General features: G+C 41.3%; 1 protein-coding gene across 1 annotated transcript in view; it reads right to left on the bottom strand.

Annotated features, from left to right (window-relative positions):
• The window catches only part of LOC127416380 (hemicentin-1-like), a 150,268-nt gene that overhangs the window by 81,560 nt on the left and 50,441 nt on the right, over nucleotides 1-18,267 (bottom strand). The window contains exons 12-19 of the mRNA XM_051655706.1: nucleotides 9,101-9,242; nucleotides 8,869-8,996; nucleotides 8,294-8,407; nucleotides 8,055-8,213; nucleotides 7,628-7,822; nucleotides 7,154-7,249; nucleotides 4,064-4,191; nucleotides 3,465-3,609 (exon numbers count right to left, since the gene is read on the bottom strand). Coding sequence (XP_051511666.1) covers nucleotides 3,465-3,609; nucleotides 4,064-4,191; nucleotides 7,154-7,249; nucleotides 7,628-7,822; nucleotides 8,055-8,213; nucleotides 8,294-8,407; nucleotides 8,869-8,996; nucleotides 9,101-9,242 — 1,107 coding nt within the window. The remainder of the gene's footprint in view (nucleotides 1-3,464; nucleotides 3,610-4,063; nucleotides 4,192-7,153; nucleotides 7,250-7,627; nucleotides 7,823-8,054; nucleotides 8,214-8,293; nucleotides 8,408-8,868; nucleotides 8,997-9,100; nucleotides 9,243-18,267) is intronic.

Here is an 18,267-nt window from a genome sequence, read left to right as displayed (position 1 = left end):
ATAGTATACAAGCACTGCATAAACTAATGTAGTCTCAGAGATTACTCTGTGAATTTCTATCTGTGAAGGCAGACTGGTTCTCCAACAGTGATCACATAAAAAAAAAAAAATTGCAGTCAATTTTTTATTTCTCTGCAGAAGTGCTCAGCTCACACTGCTGGTTCTGTTTTTAATTCTCACAAGTGAAATGAATGAATGATGAAGGCATCTGCTTTAGGGGGAGATTGAACTAAAGGCTTATTGTATACAGTACAGTCATGGAAGGGAGGAGGCAGAGGACTGGGCTATGTAATAGAGGTCTGGTTACACAGAAAATAAATCCTTTACAACAGGACTGATTATGCATGGTCTTTTGAAATACAGATCTGATCAAAACTGGAAGTCTGTTTTGGGAATTGTAATCATGCATGATGTCATTTTTTAAGACTGGTCTGATTTTTACAGTCTTGCTTTTATTGACTGGTCTGGTTTCTCATTCCATAATTCCCCTGGGACAAGTCTGATTGTACACAGTCCCATAGAGCCTAACTTTTGAATATCAGCATAAAGTCTTGTCCAACTTTAAGCTTTTTCTGGCAGAGAACCATCGACTGGGGCCATCTGACTGACATGTAAAGTGACCAACCACAAATAGCCAACCAAATTCCCTGAGTGCAAAGTGGACAGAAGTCTAATCAAGGATATCTTGTCAACTTGCAATTAAGAATAATTTCAGGTCTGATTCTAGAATAATCCAAATCTTTCAGAACAGGTCTGATCCAAGATCTGATTTATACAGTATTAGGACTGCACAATTAATTGAAAAACTAATCACGATTATGGCTGCCACAACTATGTAATTGTGAAAACTGACGATTTTAGCGTTCAATTTAAGTCTGCACCTTTTGCGTCAATGGTTTCTATTAACAATGTGTTTTTGCATTGGTTGAGTATTCTAAAGATGGCTTAAAGACTAGCTGATTTTCCCAATGATTTTCAGGTGTTAGCCTCATTAACATAATCACTGGCCAGGCAGAGGGAGACAGAGTGCCCATTATCACCTCTCAGTGGGAGGTGTTAATTACTTGACTGTCTGGACTTAATGCCTTGAAACATTGAAAATGCACATCCGGCTTGCTTGAAATTATCACTGGCTGCGGGTGGGGCGGGAACACGCCACCAAAGTAGTGACCAATGAGTGCAGTTCATGTATAAAGTGTTTGTTTTTTTTTGCTGGAGGACAGAAGTGTTTTTTTTCTGCAGAAAAAGCATGGTGTGTGGAAAGTGCTCGTTTGGATTCAGCATGTACAGTATGTTTGTATGACATATCTCATATGTCTTATCATGACAGACCATTAAAAGAAAAAAAGTGTTCGGAGATCGCTGCTGAACTCAATGTACATAGTAAGGAATCGTTTAAATATACAATAACGATTATGAGTTGCCAGGTTGTAATTAATATTTATACTACTGCTGCAGTGATAAGGCACAGAACAAAGTCAAAGAGAGTTGTGGAGGCAAGGGCATGGTCGAGCGTTTGTCTGGAAATAGAGTAAGTGGTAAGGGTTCTCACCTGAGATGAATTGCTGGTAATTGCTTGTTTCTGTGTTCCCAGTGAGAGACGGGGGAAACAAAAGGGCCAGTCCTCAGAGTGTGAGAGAGGGAGAGCCCAGCTGAGAAGCTGTTTGTGTGTTGGCCGATGCCATTGAATTGAAGCTGCATCGTTACGCTTGAGCGAATGTGTTTTATTTTGTGTATCAATAAAAGTGACATTCCTGAGTTGGAATCACCATCTCCCGCTTCCTCATTTCATTGAACCCAATACACTGGTGCCAAAACCCAGGAAGGAGGAGGGATGCGCTGTCGTGGAGTCCTCGCCACTTCCGTCCACCAGGGGATGGAGGAGTTGCTGCCATCCGCCAGGGAACGGAGGAGTTGCTGCCGTCCGCCGGAGGAACCGCTGCCATCCACCAGGAAGCAGAGGAGCCGTTGCCGTCTGCCAGGGGACAGAGGACTCACTGCTGTCTGCCAGGGGAGGAGCGGCTCTCGTCCGCCAGGGGGCGGAGGAGTGGCTGAGGACCAGGAGACAGTGTGTCCGGGGACCAGTGAACCACTTTTTCTCTCACCCTCTGTCTCTCAGCCTCTCCCCTCTACCTTCCCTTGTCTCTCCCAGGGTCCAAAGAGGCGGGGAAGACCTGCCGGCAGAAGGATGGCCGGAAGGGCGACATCTCCCCTCTAGGAAGGGAGGGGAGTACATCAAGCCGGAGGTTTCCCCAGCCTGAACCGGGTGGTGGAGGAGTGTGACGAGGAGGAGGGCGTGGCCAGGCCGTGAGGACGCACGCCCGCCGCTGAATCGTCCTAATCAGCCGGGAGGGGGATGAGGACGAGCCGGAGACACCAGTTAGAGAGAGAGAGAGAGACGCATGAAGCTGTGTGTGTGTGCATCTTTGTTTGTTTTGCAGTTTATGTTATGTTTTAGTTCTGTTTGATTAAAGTTTTATGTAGACTGTTCAGCTGGTTCCTGCCTCCTCTTTGCCCATCTTGTGAATTCGTTACAGCAGTCATTAAGTGTGACACCTTCCCTCTGTTTTTAATCATAAATGTGACTCACTGACTAGAAGGGCAAGGCTTAAATTAGTCCCTCGTCCTGTCAGTAATGACAACTGATTCTATTGTGCAAAGTTTAAACAGTCTGATGCCCAGATGCTTGCTTTATGTTTCACCTCTGTGGGACATGAAAATTATTACTGAAGAAACAATCACCTGACACTCGAATAGAAGCTGTAGAACAAAAGCAAATATAAAGGTAAGGTAAGATAAATAAAAAAGAATTGATTTATTATGCTGATTAGACAGCTTAATTTTTAATGAGAGCATTTTTAAGAGTGTAGAACCCTGTGCGGAGCATCAGTGAGCTTGCGCTGAACAGCAGGGCTCAAACAGTATAAACCTGAAGTCAGTGACAGCAGTCATTGTATGGAAGTGCTCGTCTCGTTGCTCAATTTCTGTGTTAAACGTGTGGGGATGTGTATTTATCAACCTGTTACATGTCACACAGGCATACAGAATCAAGTAAAAACTGGTTTTGTCAATAGTTCAGAAAGAACCTACATATATTTCTTCTATACCAAAGATATCCCGTTAAAATAACTTTTATTAGGCCAGACATTAACAAACATTATTAGAATATTTAATGCTTAAAAGATGCTGAAAAGAAACTGGAGTGCAGCTCATATCCACCATTGAAATCTACTACTCTGAAGAACAATGCAGTTGCCTACTTTGTGACGTCACAATAATATAATCTTTTAATCAACATTAATAATTGTGATTTCAATATCAAGGGCAATAATTGGCAATTATTAATTATAATTTTTGTCATAATTGTGCAGCCCTATACAGTGTGTAATTCAGGTTTGATTTTGCTTATAGTAAACTGTGACAGAATTACAGCAGTGTGTGTCTGTTTTTGTTTTATATCTTACCATACACGTGGAGTATGGTGGTGCGGTTGCTGGATCCCACCACGTTTTCAGCCAAACACGTGTATTGTCCTCCATCCTGCTGACTGACCCGTTCTATATGTAGACTACCATCACGTCTCACAGTCACATATGGACTTGATGTAACCTGAGACATGGTCAAACACATGTACAGTCGCATTAAATCACAATCACGTTAAAACATTTGATTGTCCAAGATTGCTTACAGACAACATGAATGCCATTCACAGAGCAGTTAACTTAATTTTTGAGATAATATACAGTAGGGTGGGAAATAAAGGAAGGTGGTACTTGATTTTATCCATCAGGATTGCATAATTAGGCTGGTTAATAATATTTTCCCTGCCAGAACAACCTTGATTATGTCAGAGACAAGATTATGCCATTTCAGACACAGAGAAAATCTTTAAATTGTTTTATTAAAAATTATGAACGAATAATTTTTTATTTTGAACCATGCGCAACGAGACAAGGGGCATTTATCAACTGGGTAAATAAGGTGAACTTGAATTTCATGTTTTTAAGAACGTTATTGGTCAAATTAAATTTGAGTATTAGTGTGTGTGGATGTGTAAACTCACCAAGCCATTGTCATGCAGCCAATGTCTCTCAGGAAGAGGGTTTCCGGCCAGTAACACACAGGGCAGAGTGACCTGCTGGTACTCTATCACATTGGCGAATGTTGGGCTCAGCGCTATCACAGGAGATACTGCACACACACATATGCACACACAGAGTTTAAATGTTAATATCTACAGTTGTATGGAAATTAAAAGTTGTATATACTGAACATACAGCTCGCTGAAATATTGCTTTTTAGCTGAGAGCTGTAGAAGTCAAACAAATCACTCCATCGCTCTGAACAGTGGTGTGAGAACGCTGCAGTTTCCAAGAGACAGATAGTTTCAATATGGTGTCCAGACATAAGTCCACCCGTCACACATACCATTCTGACAGCAAAGGAGCCATTCACACCAAAACCTCTATTACTGAGGTATTATGCATTCTCTTAACCTTTATCTTCAGGAAAAGGTAGAGATATTGGAATAACTGCTTTTCAATCCTGCAACTGATTGTTTGTAGTAAGATTGTTTGATTAAATCAGGAGAGAGGACAGTCAAGTCTCCATTGGAAATACTGACACTGAAAACTCAGTGGACTGGCTGCACCTCTGGTGTTTTGCTTGTTGAGTTTCCATAGATACCTTGGAATACACATAAAAAGTGTCATTGGGGTATTAGGGCTCAGCAAAGGGGAATTATCAGACAGAGACACATTGCACTCACTCACACAGAGAGATATGCCATACACATATGTGAAGAGGAGGAGGGCGTGGCCAGGCCGAGAGGATGCACGCCCGGCGCTGAGTTGCACAATCAGCAGGAGAGGGATAAAAGGAGGAGCTGGGGATGCCAGAGAGAGAGAGAGAGAGAGAGAGAGAGAGAGATTCACGCAGCAGTGTTTGTGTGTGTGCGCTTTTCTTTATGTTAAGTCTTCAGTGTTTTATTAAAAGTCTGTTGAATGTTACCCGGTTCCTGCTTACTCCTTTCCCGAACAAGTAGAGATCTGTTTCACTGGTGCCGAAACCCTGGACTGGAGGAGAGCCCTCGCCGCTGACGGAGGATCGTGTCGCCAAGGAGAGGATTGGTTCGATGGTACTGGAGCGGTCCGCCAGGAGACGGAGGAGCTTCTGCCATCCGCCAGGAGGCGGAGGAGCTGTTATTGTCTGCCAGGAAGTGAAGGAACCGCTGCCGTCCACCAGGAAGCAGAGGAGCCGTTGCCTCTGCCAGGGGACAGAGGAGCTGCTGCCGGTCGCCAGGAGGCGGAATCCAGTGCCATCACCCCATGTCACAGAGGATCGCTGGACAGCTGGCTGAGGACCAAATGGCGGCATGGTCGAGAACTGAAGTTTTTTTTTCCCTTTTCTTTTCTCTCTCTCTCTCCCTCTCTGTCTCCCTCGCTCTCTTTCTCTCAACCCTCCCCTCATCCTACCCAGGAGGTGGGGAAGACTAGCTGGCGATGGAATGGCCGAAGGGGCAACTCCTCCCCTCCAGGAGGTAAGTCAGACCAAAGGTTTACCCGGCCTGAATCGGGCATGGGGGTATGTGACGTGGAGGAGGACGTGGCCGGGCCAAGAGGATGCACGCCAGTTGCCCAATCAGTGGGAGTGAGATAAAAGGAGGAGCCGGGGATGCCAGAGAGAGAGAGAAAGAGAGAGGCAAGCAGCAGTTTTTGTGTGTGTGCACTTTTGTTTATGTTAAGTCTCTGTCAGTGTTTTATTAAAAGTCTGTTGATTGTTATCTGGTTCCTGCTTCCTCTTTTCCCAAACAAGTAGAGATCTGTTACAACATATAAAAATGCAAGCATGCAGACACTAAAGGTCTCTCACACACTGTGTACTTTACAATGACAAAACCAACTGACTCTTGATGAGATTTTGTGTTGATACTAACAGTCAGTCTTCAGTGTTTGTAGAAACCACAAATGGATCACAGTGTAAAGTGTATCACAAATCGGTCAAACCGATAGAAAGTCGGTCAAACCGACAAATCGGTCAAACCGATAGAAAGTGTATTTGTGATTTGTGTTTCTTTAGCTCAAATCAGGTAAAAAAAAAAAAAAAAAAATCTCAGAAGAAAAATCAGAGATGCAGGACACTTTAGCTAGAGAAATGGACCACGAGCCAGTGCTCGGTCTACAACATTTATTATTATTTTTTTTTCCTTTTTCACCCAATTTGGAATGCCCAAGTCCCAGTGCGCTTTTTAAGTCCTCGTGGTCGCGTAGTGATTCGCCTCAATCCGGGTGGCGGAGGATGAATCCCAGTTGCCTCCGCGTCTGAGACCATCAACTTGCTCATTTTATCGTGGCTTGTTGAGCACGTTGCCACGGAGGCATAGCGCGTGTGGAAGCTTCACACCATCCACCGCGACATCCGCGCTCAACTCACCACGCGCCCCACCAAGAATGAACCACATTATAGTGACCACATGTGACTCTACCCTCCCTAGCAAACGGGTCAATTTGGTTGCTTAGGAGACTTGGCTGGAGTCACTCAGCACGCCCTGGGATTCTAGCGAACTCCAGGGGTGGTAGCCAGCGTCTTTTACCACTGAGCTACCCAGGCCCCCCGGTCTACAACACTTTGATCAAAAACCACTTTGACACCTATTCACGCAGGCATGTATGAAACAAGAGCTCTTTCAAATACAAGAACACATACTCCGATCTAACATTTAAAATGTAATTAAACAACCTCAAATCCAAACGCAATCTAAACACTAAGGTACAGACACTACAATGGACATACATTATGGATGTTTTAATGTCCTGCATGGATTTTGTGCAGTATATCCCCATCTACAGAGAATGTATTGAATTTTACTTTGGTGTTGACCTTGTGTTATAGCATCCTTTCTCTCTTAATTGGAAACACATGTACCCCTGAGCCTTATACATTCATATACTCTCAAACACACTGAACTTCTCTCAAACTCATGCTTTTGGGCATTAAGCCAAAAAAAATGTGCATGTGACTAAGATGACGGAAGTGCAAAACAATTAATATTCCACACCACCTTCTTGCTTCAAGTGGTCTGCTGACAGAGGGATCAGTATAAACTTAAAACATATACAGCATTTATGAGTGAAGAACCTCTCAGATGTCTTACCCAGTCCAGTAACAGTGACTTTGGCCTTAGTCTGTATTTTTCCAAAAGGGTTCTGAGCTTCACATACATAAGTGGTCTCATCGTCTACCCAAAGGTCTAAAATGCAAAGGACAAAAAAGGACATTAACCTTTGCGATCTGTAAAATACAGATAAATATCTTGAAATAAATAAGAAAAGGCCTGTTCACACCAATTCAGATGCAACTGAAGCGACATGAAAGCATAAAATATTTGCAAACAATAAATATAGGTAAATTATTCACAACAAGTCTGATGCTGAATGTTGGTTATTCTAAAAAAAAAAAAAAAAAAACATATAAACAAAAACAAAGTTCCGAACAATTAAGAAAAATTTACCTGAGATGCATTGTTTCAGTTTAAATTCAATTCAATTTTAAATTAAATTTTAATGTAATTACATTAAAATTTGGTGTGAACAGGCCTAAAGAGAGACAGAAAGAGAAAGACACTGACTAGTGATGAAAAGGTCCCCATCACTTTTTTGAGTAACAGTACTGGGACCATGGTGCTGAGAGAGGAGAGCGCCATTGTCCTCTCGTCTCCAGGAGAGCTGAGGTTCTGGGTGACCCTGGGCGTGACATGGTAAGGTAATGTTTGTGCCAATATCAGCAGAAAGATCAGAAGGCTTTCGTGTGAACTGAGGGGCAGCTGTGGAATACAGGTGAAAGACCAAAAGCTTTATTTGTAAAATGTGATGACTCATTATTCAGCATTTTATTTATCCATAGTCTTTATTTGTTTATTTTTCAAAACTGAAAAAAAATAAAATAAAATAAAATAAAAAAAAAGATTGTCAGTAAATCACCCTTCAGTAGCTTTGGGAATCCTTTAAATAATTATCTATTTTATTTTAGATGTGTGGTGTGTAAAATATCCTTACAGCCCACGTCCAGTGTGATGTACCCCTGTGCAGAGCCGGCTGAGTTTACAGCCACACATGTGTACTCTCCTGCATGTGTGTCCTTAGTCTGCTGAATGCTCAGAGTACCAAGCTGAGGGTCCATACTCAAAAATGCAGATGGCCTCAGCTGAACATTACCTAAAGATCAAACATACATTAGGTTTGATGGCATCAATCAATAGAGAACTAGTTTAAAGAAGATAAGTTGACCAGCTGACCTTTGTACCACAGGATGTCAGGCTTTGGAATTCCTGTGACCCTGCACTCCATAATGACTGTCTGTCCTAGACCAGTCAGCAGCTCAGAGTGAGGGACTGTCACCTGCGGAGATTCTATAGAAGGACAAAGATCACAGGAGGCTTAATTAAAGACTAGTGTAGAACTACAGGGTGTGACTCTATATGTCACATTTCTCACTGATTTACAGTCATTTCTCTGATTGTTTGACTGAGTTTAAAGTTTAGCAGTAAAAACATCTCAGACCTTTGGTTTGGGAATTGCTTCCTTATTTATGTGTGTTGCAGGAATAGTTAATGTCCAATTTGGGAACAAATCTTAGAAGGACTTAGAACATAGCACATTAGTCATTTTAACCATTTCTTTGATACTTTTATGGGCTTTTGCATCCTTTACAAAGCTTGAAAGATCCAGTCCCCTTTCATTTTAATTGCATGGAAAAGAGCAACCAGTACTTTCTTCAAAATTTCTCTTTTGTTTTCCATGGAAGAAAGTCATATGGTAACCGCATTAGGGTGAGTAAATGCAGAGTCAAGCTATTGATCTCGGCACTGACCAATGTAGCTGATGATAGCAGTCTGAGTGTCTGTTCCTGCCACATTACTAGCCAAACAGCCATATGTCCCTGCATCTTTTGGCGCTGTGTTCCTGATGACCAGTGTGCCATCAGGGGTCATTCTGTGCCTGGGTAACAAGAGCACAACAGGCTAAGAACACAGCACAACCAGAGTACAATAATGGAAAACAAATAGAGAGCATCTTCAAACTAAGCTTGTTGTGTTTCTTACCTGCTGGAACCCATAATGAACATATCATTGTGTGTCCACACCACCATGGGTGAGGGATAGCCTCTGGCTGTACACCTGATCCAAACCTCTTGACCAGTTTGAAACGTCTGGTTCCGCGGATCCACCATCGCCAATGGTGGTTCTGGTGTGAAAACAGTTTGATTATAGTGTTGAATAGCATACCGAAATTGTTCAACAAGTTATGTTGCTAATATCAAGCATAATTTGGAGTGGTGGTGGTGTAGTGGACTAAAGCATTGAACTGGTAAGCGGAAGGTTGTTGGTTCAATCCCCACAGCCACCACTATTGTGTCCTTGAGCAAGGCACTTAACTCCAGGTTGCTCCAGGGGGATTGTCCCTGTAATCAGGGCACTGTAAGTCGCTTTGGATAAAAGCGTCAGCCAAATGCATAAATGTAAATGTAAATTTTACTTTGTTTAAATCCCTAACCCAAAGTATGAACTGAGTTAGTAACTCTCTAGCAACCACCCAGATCACCCTAGCAACTGCATAAACACTAAAACCACCTTAGCAACCACAAAGCAACGCCCCTGCAATCACCCACAACACCCAAGCATTGTGGCAGCAAGTTTTGCATGGCCAAGCACCACACATTTATTTCAGGAAAAAAAAAAAAAGAAAAAAGAAAAAAATTATTATATCTATTTTTCATCTTTCTAATCAATAGGTCATGCTTCACACATCAAACTCTGGGCTGTAATTTGTTAGTAATTATTTGTAATTAACTTCTAAAAGATTTATAACTTTCATGAAAATAATTATATTCATAGACAAATATTTGTATGTGACTAAAGTCTTTAGTGCTTGTAATCTTAATTACAAACATGAACACACAACTCTGCAATTTTCATGTGTCTACACAATACCCTTTTAAAAATGTCCTGCTTTACATCCATGATAAGATTCTGGCTCCAGCCAAACTCATTTCATAGCAAATCTCCCATCATTCCTTCTCCTTTTTGCACAACCACTAAAGTGGGATTATTGGTTCCAGATTCTCTCAGCTGTTAAAAATGAGGCATGTTTCTGATCAATTAATGATGTGCAGTCCCTGCTGAATGAAAGTGTTTTCTCACTGTTCCTCACTGTCAAAATGACCTGCTGAAGCAAATATGAGGTGCGTGTACACTATTCTCTGACCTCAGTCTTTGCCTGTCCCAGATCCATGCAGAGCAGGATGTGTGACATCATGCCCAGAGAGATGGTTCGCCCAAAATTTTTATTTTTTAAATAATTTACTCACCATCATGTTGTTCCAAACCTTTGTTGTGGAACACAAAAGGAGATGTTATGAAGAATAATAGAGACTGACAGTATTAGTCCTCATTCACTTGCTTTGTATGGAAAAAAAGCAGCATCAACATTCTTCAAAATTTCTCGTGTTCGAGAGATAAAAGAAAGACATACGTGTTTGGAACGCCATGAGGGTGAGCAATGGATGACAGAATTTTTAAGTACTGGATCGCTGAGATATTATGACAGAAATGAGAAACTTGAGCATTATTAGCAAGGCTAACATGCTCCATGGGGTACAGAGCTTAAGAGGTCTTCTACTGTTTTGTAAACGGAATGTTTGCCTGGATAGAGTGAAGTAATTTCCAGAACCCTACTTTTTATGATTAAAGCTCATTCAAAATTAGATCTGAGAGATAAAAAGAGTCTTCTGTGAACACAAGTGTAACTATGGCTGTGAAGGAGAGTTGTTGTGTGAAGCATGCTCAGGCAGTTAAAGTGTTATTGTTGAGAGGTCACTTTGTGTGTAGCATTAAAAGCTGTAATTATCCCAAGTCTTACTCACTAAAGTGTACTCTAATAGACTCTGTCAGCCTAAGGGCTCAATTTTAACAACTCACTGACGCTAAGCTTCATCTACAATTCTTTGCCTGGGGCTACTCTAAGGGTGTGTTCACACTTGTAGTTTGGTTCTCTTGGTCCAGACCGAAAAAAAATGATACATTTAGTCCTGGTTCGCTTAGCGTTCACACTGGCATTTTTAACACCGAACCTAAGCTACAAAACAAAAGGTATAAAGATAAGGTCACAACCTGATTGGACAGCTTTTATGATGTATATTTTGTGACGGAACTTGCCGAACATCCAAAACAATGCTGTACCGAACTGTAATGGGCAACATAGCTCCTATGATTAGAAGAACCAGGTATGCTTGAGGTCAGTATAAGGCAAATTACTTCCTGTTATTGGTCCATTTAGACGTCTTTGGTCCATGCTGCGTTCATATATCAATCGAACCACACCAGAGTTCATTTGGAAGTGGACTAAGACCCACTAGTCAGGGTCTCGGTCCGCTTGTTTGGTGCGCACCAAGGTTCAGATGGCAGCGTTCACATTTGTTCAAATGAACCGCACTAAGAGAGCAATCGCACCAGAGTTCATTTTAATTGAACCAAACCTGCCAAGTGTGAACACACCCTAATTCAAATAGCTAAAATGCTTCTCTTTAGTTTAGTTTCAAAGCAAATGACACTCTTTAAGTTCTGGTTTAAATGTTATGACACATTTTTAGTATGCAGATTCTATGTTGGTAATGTCAGCTCTAACATACTGTGCAAAATGTCAACTGCAAAGACCAGGGGTCCAGGTGATGTATAGTGCAGTGGCCCCGAAAACCATTTGGATACTTAAGTTACACTTAAAATATAGTGCAACTGTGCCCGCCCAATTTTTCAGCTGTATGGGTTCCGGAAGTATTTTTCCCATAATTGTTTTTTCAATAGGGGTTTCATAAAATCCTTCATAAGAGTTCTAAGCCACGAACCAAACAATCAACTTAGATGTGGATCACGGCATTATAAACTTTGATTTGAAGACAAAGGTACAAGACTGTGTACTTAACGTATTTTATGATGGCATGAACTACAATCTCATAAAGCATTGCGAATGACATAATCTAATTAAAAACAATGGAAAAAATATAAAACTACTGGTTGTTGAGTATAAGTAGAGAAACAAAACTTTTTTATTTTATTGCATGGGTAGTGAAGTTCTTCACAAGGAATTCCACTATTAGACACAATTTTTAAACAATCAAGTTGAGGGGCCTGGGTAGCTCAGCGAGTACCTCTCGCTCGTGGTAGGTCTGTCTTTAAAGGTTTATAAGTTAAAGTTAAAAATGTATTTGCCTGTGGAAAAAATTTATACTTCCGGAACCTGACTTCCCTCTATTGTATGAATGTCATTGCAGTATCAGAATATCAAACCAACTGGCATTTGTTTAAAAAAAAAATGGTAGCACAAGCAAGGTTTTCAGGCAAAGATTTAACAAAAGAAGTTAGTATCCAACAGATAATGAATAATGAAGATAAAATAAAGATAAAAAGCATTTGGAAATTTTCTGACTGTCAAGCTTCCATACAGGTACAGTGCATCCGGAAAGTATTCACAGCGCTTCACTTTTTCCACATTTTATGTTACAGCCTTATTCCAAAATGGATTAAATTCATTATTTTCCTCAAAATTCTACAAACAATACCCCATAATGACAATGTGAAAGAAGTTTGTTTGAAATCTTTGCAAATTTATTAAAAATAAAAAACGAAAAAAAAAATCACATGTACATAAGTATTCACAGCCTTTGCCATGACGCTCAAAATAGAGCTCAGGTGCATCCTGTTTCCACTGATCATCCTTGAGATGTTTCTACAACTTGATTGGAGTCCACCTGTGGTAAATTCAGTTGATTGGACATGATTTAGAAAGGCACACACCTGTCTATATAAGGTCCCACATTTAACAGTGCATGTCAGAGCACAAACCAAGCCATGAAGTCCAAGGAATTGCCTGTAGACCTCAGAGACAGGATTGTATCGAGGCACAGATCTGGGGAAGGGTACAGAAACATTTCTGCAGCATTGAAGGTCCCAATGAGCACAGTGGCCTCCATTATCCGTAAATGGAAGAAGTTTGGAACCACCAGGACTCTTCCTAGAGCTGGCCGCCTGGCAAATCTGAGCGATCGGGAGAGAAGGGCCTTAGCCAGGGAGGTGACCAAGAACCCGATGGTCACTCTGACAGAGCTCCAGCATTTCTCTGTGGAGAGAGGAGAACCTTCCAGAAGAACAACCATCTCTGCAGCACTCCACCAATCAGGCCTGTATGTTAGAGTGGCCAGACAGAAGCCACTCCTCAGTAAAAGGCACCTGACAGCCTGCCTGGAGTTTGCCAAAAGGCACCTGAAGGACTCTCAGACCATGAGAAACAAAGATTGAACTCTTTGGCCTGAATGGCAAGCGCCATGTCTGAAGGAAACCAGGCACCGCTCACTGGCCAATACCATCCCTACAGTGAAGCATGGTGGTGGCAGCATCATGCTGTGGGGATGTTTTTCAGTGGCAGGAACTGGGAGACTAGTCAGGATCGAGGGAAAGATGAATGCAGCAATGTACAGAGACATCCTTGATGAAAACCTGCTCCAGAGTGCTCTGGACATCAGACTGGGGCGAAGGTTCATCTTCCAACAGGACAACGACCCTAAGCACACAGCCAAGATAACAAAGGAGTGGCTCAGGGACAACTCTGTGAATGTCCTTGAGTGGCCCAGCCAGAGCCCAGACTTGAACCCAATTGAACATCTCTGGAGAGATCTGAAAATGGCTGTGCACCAACGCTCCCCATCCAACCTGATGGAGCTTGAGAGGTCCTGCAAAGAAGAATGGGAGAAACTGCCCAAAAATAGGTGTGCCAAGCTTGTAGCATCATACTCAAAAAGACTTGAGGCTGTATTTGGTGCCAAAGGTGCTTCAACAATGTACTGAGCAAAGGCTGTGAATACTTATGTACGTGTTTTTTTTTTTTTCGTTTTTTTATTTTTAATAAATTTGCAAAGATTTCAAACAAACTTCTTTCCTGTTGTCATTATGGGGTATTTTTTGTAGAATTTTGAGGAAAATAATGAATTTAATCCATTTTGGAATAAGGCTGTAACATAACAAAATGTGGAAAAAGTGAAGCGCTGTGAATACTTTCCGGATGCACTGTACATGTCCATAGTCCATAATGTCAATGTGATGAACTACACCTTTGGTTCATGCTGTTTAACTAAATTAAAGGGGTCATGTCATGAGGAATAACATTTTCCTTGATATTTTGACATAGTATACAGTAAGGTCACTGTACTATAAAAACATACTGTAAGTTTCAGAATTCAAAACTTCCTCTCCAGTCCAAAAAGAGAATGTATTGTTTCCACTCTGCAAAAACACTCTGTTGTTACTTTACTGTAACTAACAAAAATATATCGATTAAGATCCCCAGATGTTGTGTTCCTTGTTGTGGAAAAACTGCATCTCTGCATAAACGGAAGGATCCCACCATTAGGAATGACTGTCTTATTCAAACAAAGTTCCTGAACACAATGTAGGATTACATTATTTTTGTTGGGCACATTTCTTGATGTATTTTTTAAGGACCAAGATTCATGCTTTTCAAAGAAACTTATATGGAAGATAGAGCAGTGCCCATTACAGTATATTTGAGACGATGAGTTGCAAATGTAATCCTAATGTTTAATCTGTCTGTGTTTGTTTGATACTGTAAGGAATTATATAGTCAGCCATTTTTATGGCAAAATAAACCATGATCATAATAACATGGTTATTTACCATCTAATTCAGAATTGCTCATGAAATATTGATTTAAAATTCAATTATTTTATTATTTAAAAAAAAAAAACAACAAAAAAAACAGCACAGAGTGCAACAAATGATAATGAAGTATACGCTAGTAAGCTTGCCAGCTGTCTTGTATTAGCCAGGACACCCCCTATTTGGCCAATATGAGGGCATCGGGACACCCATTGTTTTTTTCTTTCTCCCCTTTTCTCTCCAATTTGGAATGCCCAATTCCCAATGCGCTCTAAGTCCTTGTGGTGGCGTAGTGACTCGCCTCAATCCGGGTGGCGGAGGATGAATTTCAGTTGCCTCCATGTCTGAGACCGTCAAGCCGTGCATCTTATCACGTGGCTCGTTGAGCACGTTACCACACGTGCTACGTCTCCACGGAGGCCCACACTATTCTCCATGGTATCCACGCACAACTCCCCACGCGCCCCACCAAGAGCGAGAACCACACATTATAGAGACCACAAGGAGGTTACCCCATGTGACTCTACCCTCCCTAGCATCTGGGCCAATTTGTTTGCTTAGGAGACCTGGCTGAGTCACTCAGCACGCCCTGGATTCGAAATCGCGAATCCAGGGGTGGTAGTCAGCATCAATACTCGCTGAGCTACCCAGGCCCTCGGACACCCATTGTTGTTTATTTAAGTGGCAAAATGGCTACTCCCCACCCAGTGAACATCTGTTTTCTTTTACAGGATGCGAACTGAAGCGGCAAAACAACAGAGGTGAAGCCCTGGACCGACCGTCCCTAACTCTACCTACAGCTGGATACAGATTTATTTTCAGCTTTATATAGAATTATTTTATTACAGAATCTTGTGCGCCGGATAATTTAAGTATTAGGAAGCAACAGTGTGCCAACTTTTTTCAGTTGTCTGTTGTTATTTCAGTCGAACAACAATGATGTTTGTTGAAAGATAATAAAATATTTTGAATGTTATGCATGTACATTACTAATATTACAGTATTTATATTATTATTATTATTATTATTATTATGCACAGTATATTATTACTGGAACATATGGCCTACTTATATTATTAAAATTGACTGATTCTGTCATGTCTAGATGTATTTTTGTTCATGTTTTGTGTTAATGACTTTTATTTTGAAAAGTGTTTCCATGTCATGTTATTTCCTGTTTCCATGTCAAGTCATGTGATTATCCTGTTTCCCTCATGTTCATGCGTCCTGTTCCTATTGGTTATAGTCTTATTAGTTCTGTTATGTCATTGGTTCATGGTCATTGTCTTATCTCTTTATCAGTTCTAGTTTGTCATTGGTTTTAGTTTATTAGTATTATCTTGTTTATAGTTCTGTCTGTTCATTGGTTGTCTTGTTACCTTTGTCCATGTATTTATATCCTCATGTTTGCCATTGTTCAGTGTCAGGTATTGTTTATGTCATGTTGTTTGGAAGTCAAGTCAGTTCAGTTCAGTTCAGTTCATGTTTATGTTTCTGTTCACGGCTTTTGGATTTTACGTTTATGAACAAACTGCACTTGGGTTCTTCACATCATCATCATCTTCGTCTGCCTGCCATTGCCTGCCAACTTTGTTACAGAATACCTGACCGCAAAATGAACCCAGCAGTTCAGCTTCTTCATTTACGTCAGGAGAATCGTCCCCTGGAGGAATATGTAGAGGACTTTTGTGCTCTGGCCAGCAGGGTCGATTTTAATGAGATTGCCTCAAGGACTGCTTTTCACTTTGGGCTGAATGAGCCAATCTCCTCCTTGATGCCAGGCAGCCGGAATACCTACAGCCTGACTCAATTTATCAATTTGCCCTACTGATGTGGTTCATCATTCACTATGGGGGAGGTGGACACCGAGCCAGGGTCCCACGTCATGGTCGCAGAGCTTGCGCCACCTTCTGCCCCTGATCCAGCTCCATACCATGTCACAGCCACGCCAGAGTCAGCTCCATGCCATGTCACAGCCAAGCCCCAGACTGCTCCATGCCATGTCACACGCAAGCCTCCGCTCCACGGTCCAGGCCCGCCTCCGCTCCACGGTCCAGGCCCGCCTCTGCTCTACGAGTCAGTGCTCATGCCTGCCACGGCCAACGAGCCAGCATCCACGCCTACCATGGCCAAGTCAGGATACTGCCATGCCATGTAGCCACGTCAAGTCGCGTTTCAGGCCAGAGACAGGGTGGAAAAAGGTCATGCAATAACTACATTATGATTTACATTTTTAAAAAAAATTGTTGCAAAAATCTTTATTAACATTATAATTTCCTCAAGGAAAAAATACAATTCCTTGACATGACCCCATTTACAGATACTGTATATGACTTCATCATGGGTGTGTAACGTTCTAGACACTCATTGGCTCTCGGGGCTTGTAGGACACACATGTACTTGTGTCAGAGGGACTGAAGCTGTAAACAGTGAGTGTGGACTGTGCAGGTCAAAGTAATGTTGTTTAAGGGATTAGGGCAGATCACTATGGACTGCCCAGACTTCCCTGTGTCAGCAGTCCCACTTCAAAGGGCTCATAATGACTAAGACAGCACTGGAATCCTAGCAGGTGGTGATTACACACACACACACACACACACACACACATGTACAGTGTCAGTCCAATGGTGACAGCTGTTTAAAAAGCCAAAGACTGACACACAATAAGTACAAAGTGGCTTAAAGAGCAGAAACAGAACAAAAATAGAGGGTAAGGGAAAAGGAAACAGAGAGAGGTAGTGAGACAGAGATACAGACAGACACAGAGATAGAAAGATTTGTGTAAATAGTAAAACAGGCATTGTTTTTATTTTATTTTAATTATATTAAATGAATCAATTTTAGTTTACATTTTTTATTAATAGTATTAATTTTTATGAACTTTTTAATTTTGTACGTGAAATGTACGTTTTTTCATGTATGTGCACAAATGTATATAACGTTACTAATGCTTTGGCAATGTTTTTTTGGTAAAGCTTTTTTTTTTTTTTTACCTAATAAAGCTACTTGAATCTTGAGAGACAAAGACAGACAGATAGAGATAGAGACAGAGAGAAGTAGGATGCAGGGAAAACCCGTTCTTCAGGTCTTGGGAAAGAATGTTCTGGAAAACTAAAAGACTCATCACTTAGCAATGAGGTAAAACTATACAGTAAATGTCACTCCCGCTCTCCAGGTTATAAATTCAAACCCAGCCCTACTGGGGCTCTCAGGGGCTTGACACATTTTATCATCATAAAGGACAGTCTTAAGTCACATCTATCCATCTATAACTCCATTCATCATACTTCCAAATCTCAACAGCTTTTTACTAATCCATGACAGTTGAGCATGACTAACATACAAATTGCTTTACTATGAGAAACAGAAGACAAGCCATGATTCCATATCTGATATCTCATGACCCTTTAGAATCTCAACCAGACTGAGACATGTCTTTGTAACCCCTCTATTTTGAGGTTTAACTTTTGGTTTAACAGCTTATCCCAGAAAATGATAGAGGTTGCTTTTTCATTGTTCATGAGACTTCACGTTTGAGACAAATA

The sequence above is a fragment of the Myxocyprinus asiaticus genome, chromosome 25, assembly GCF_019703515.2.
Source record: "Myxocyprinus asiaticus isolate MX2 ecotype Aquarium Trade chromosome 25, UBuf_Myxa_2, whole genome shotgun sequence".
Lineage (NCBI taxonomy): Eukaryota > Metazoa > Chordata > Actinopteri > Cypriniformes > Catostomidae > Myxocyprinus > Myxocyprinus asiaticus.
Note: the sequence above shows the minus strand (reverse complement) of the source record. Positions and strands in the feature narration are given on the sequence as shown.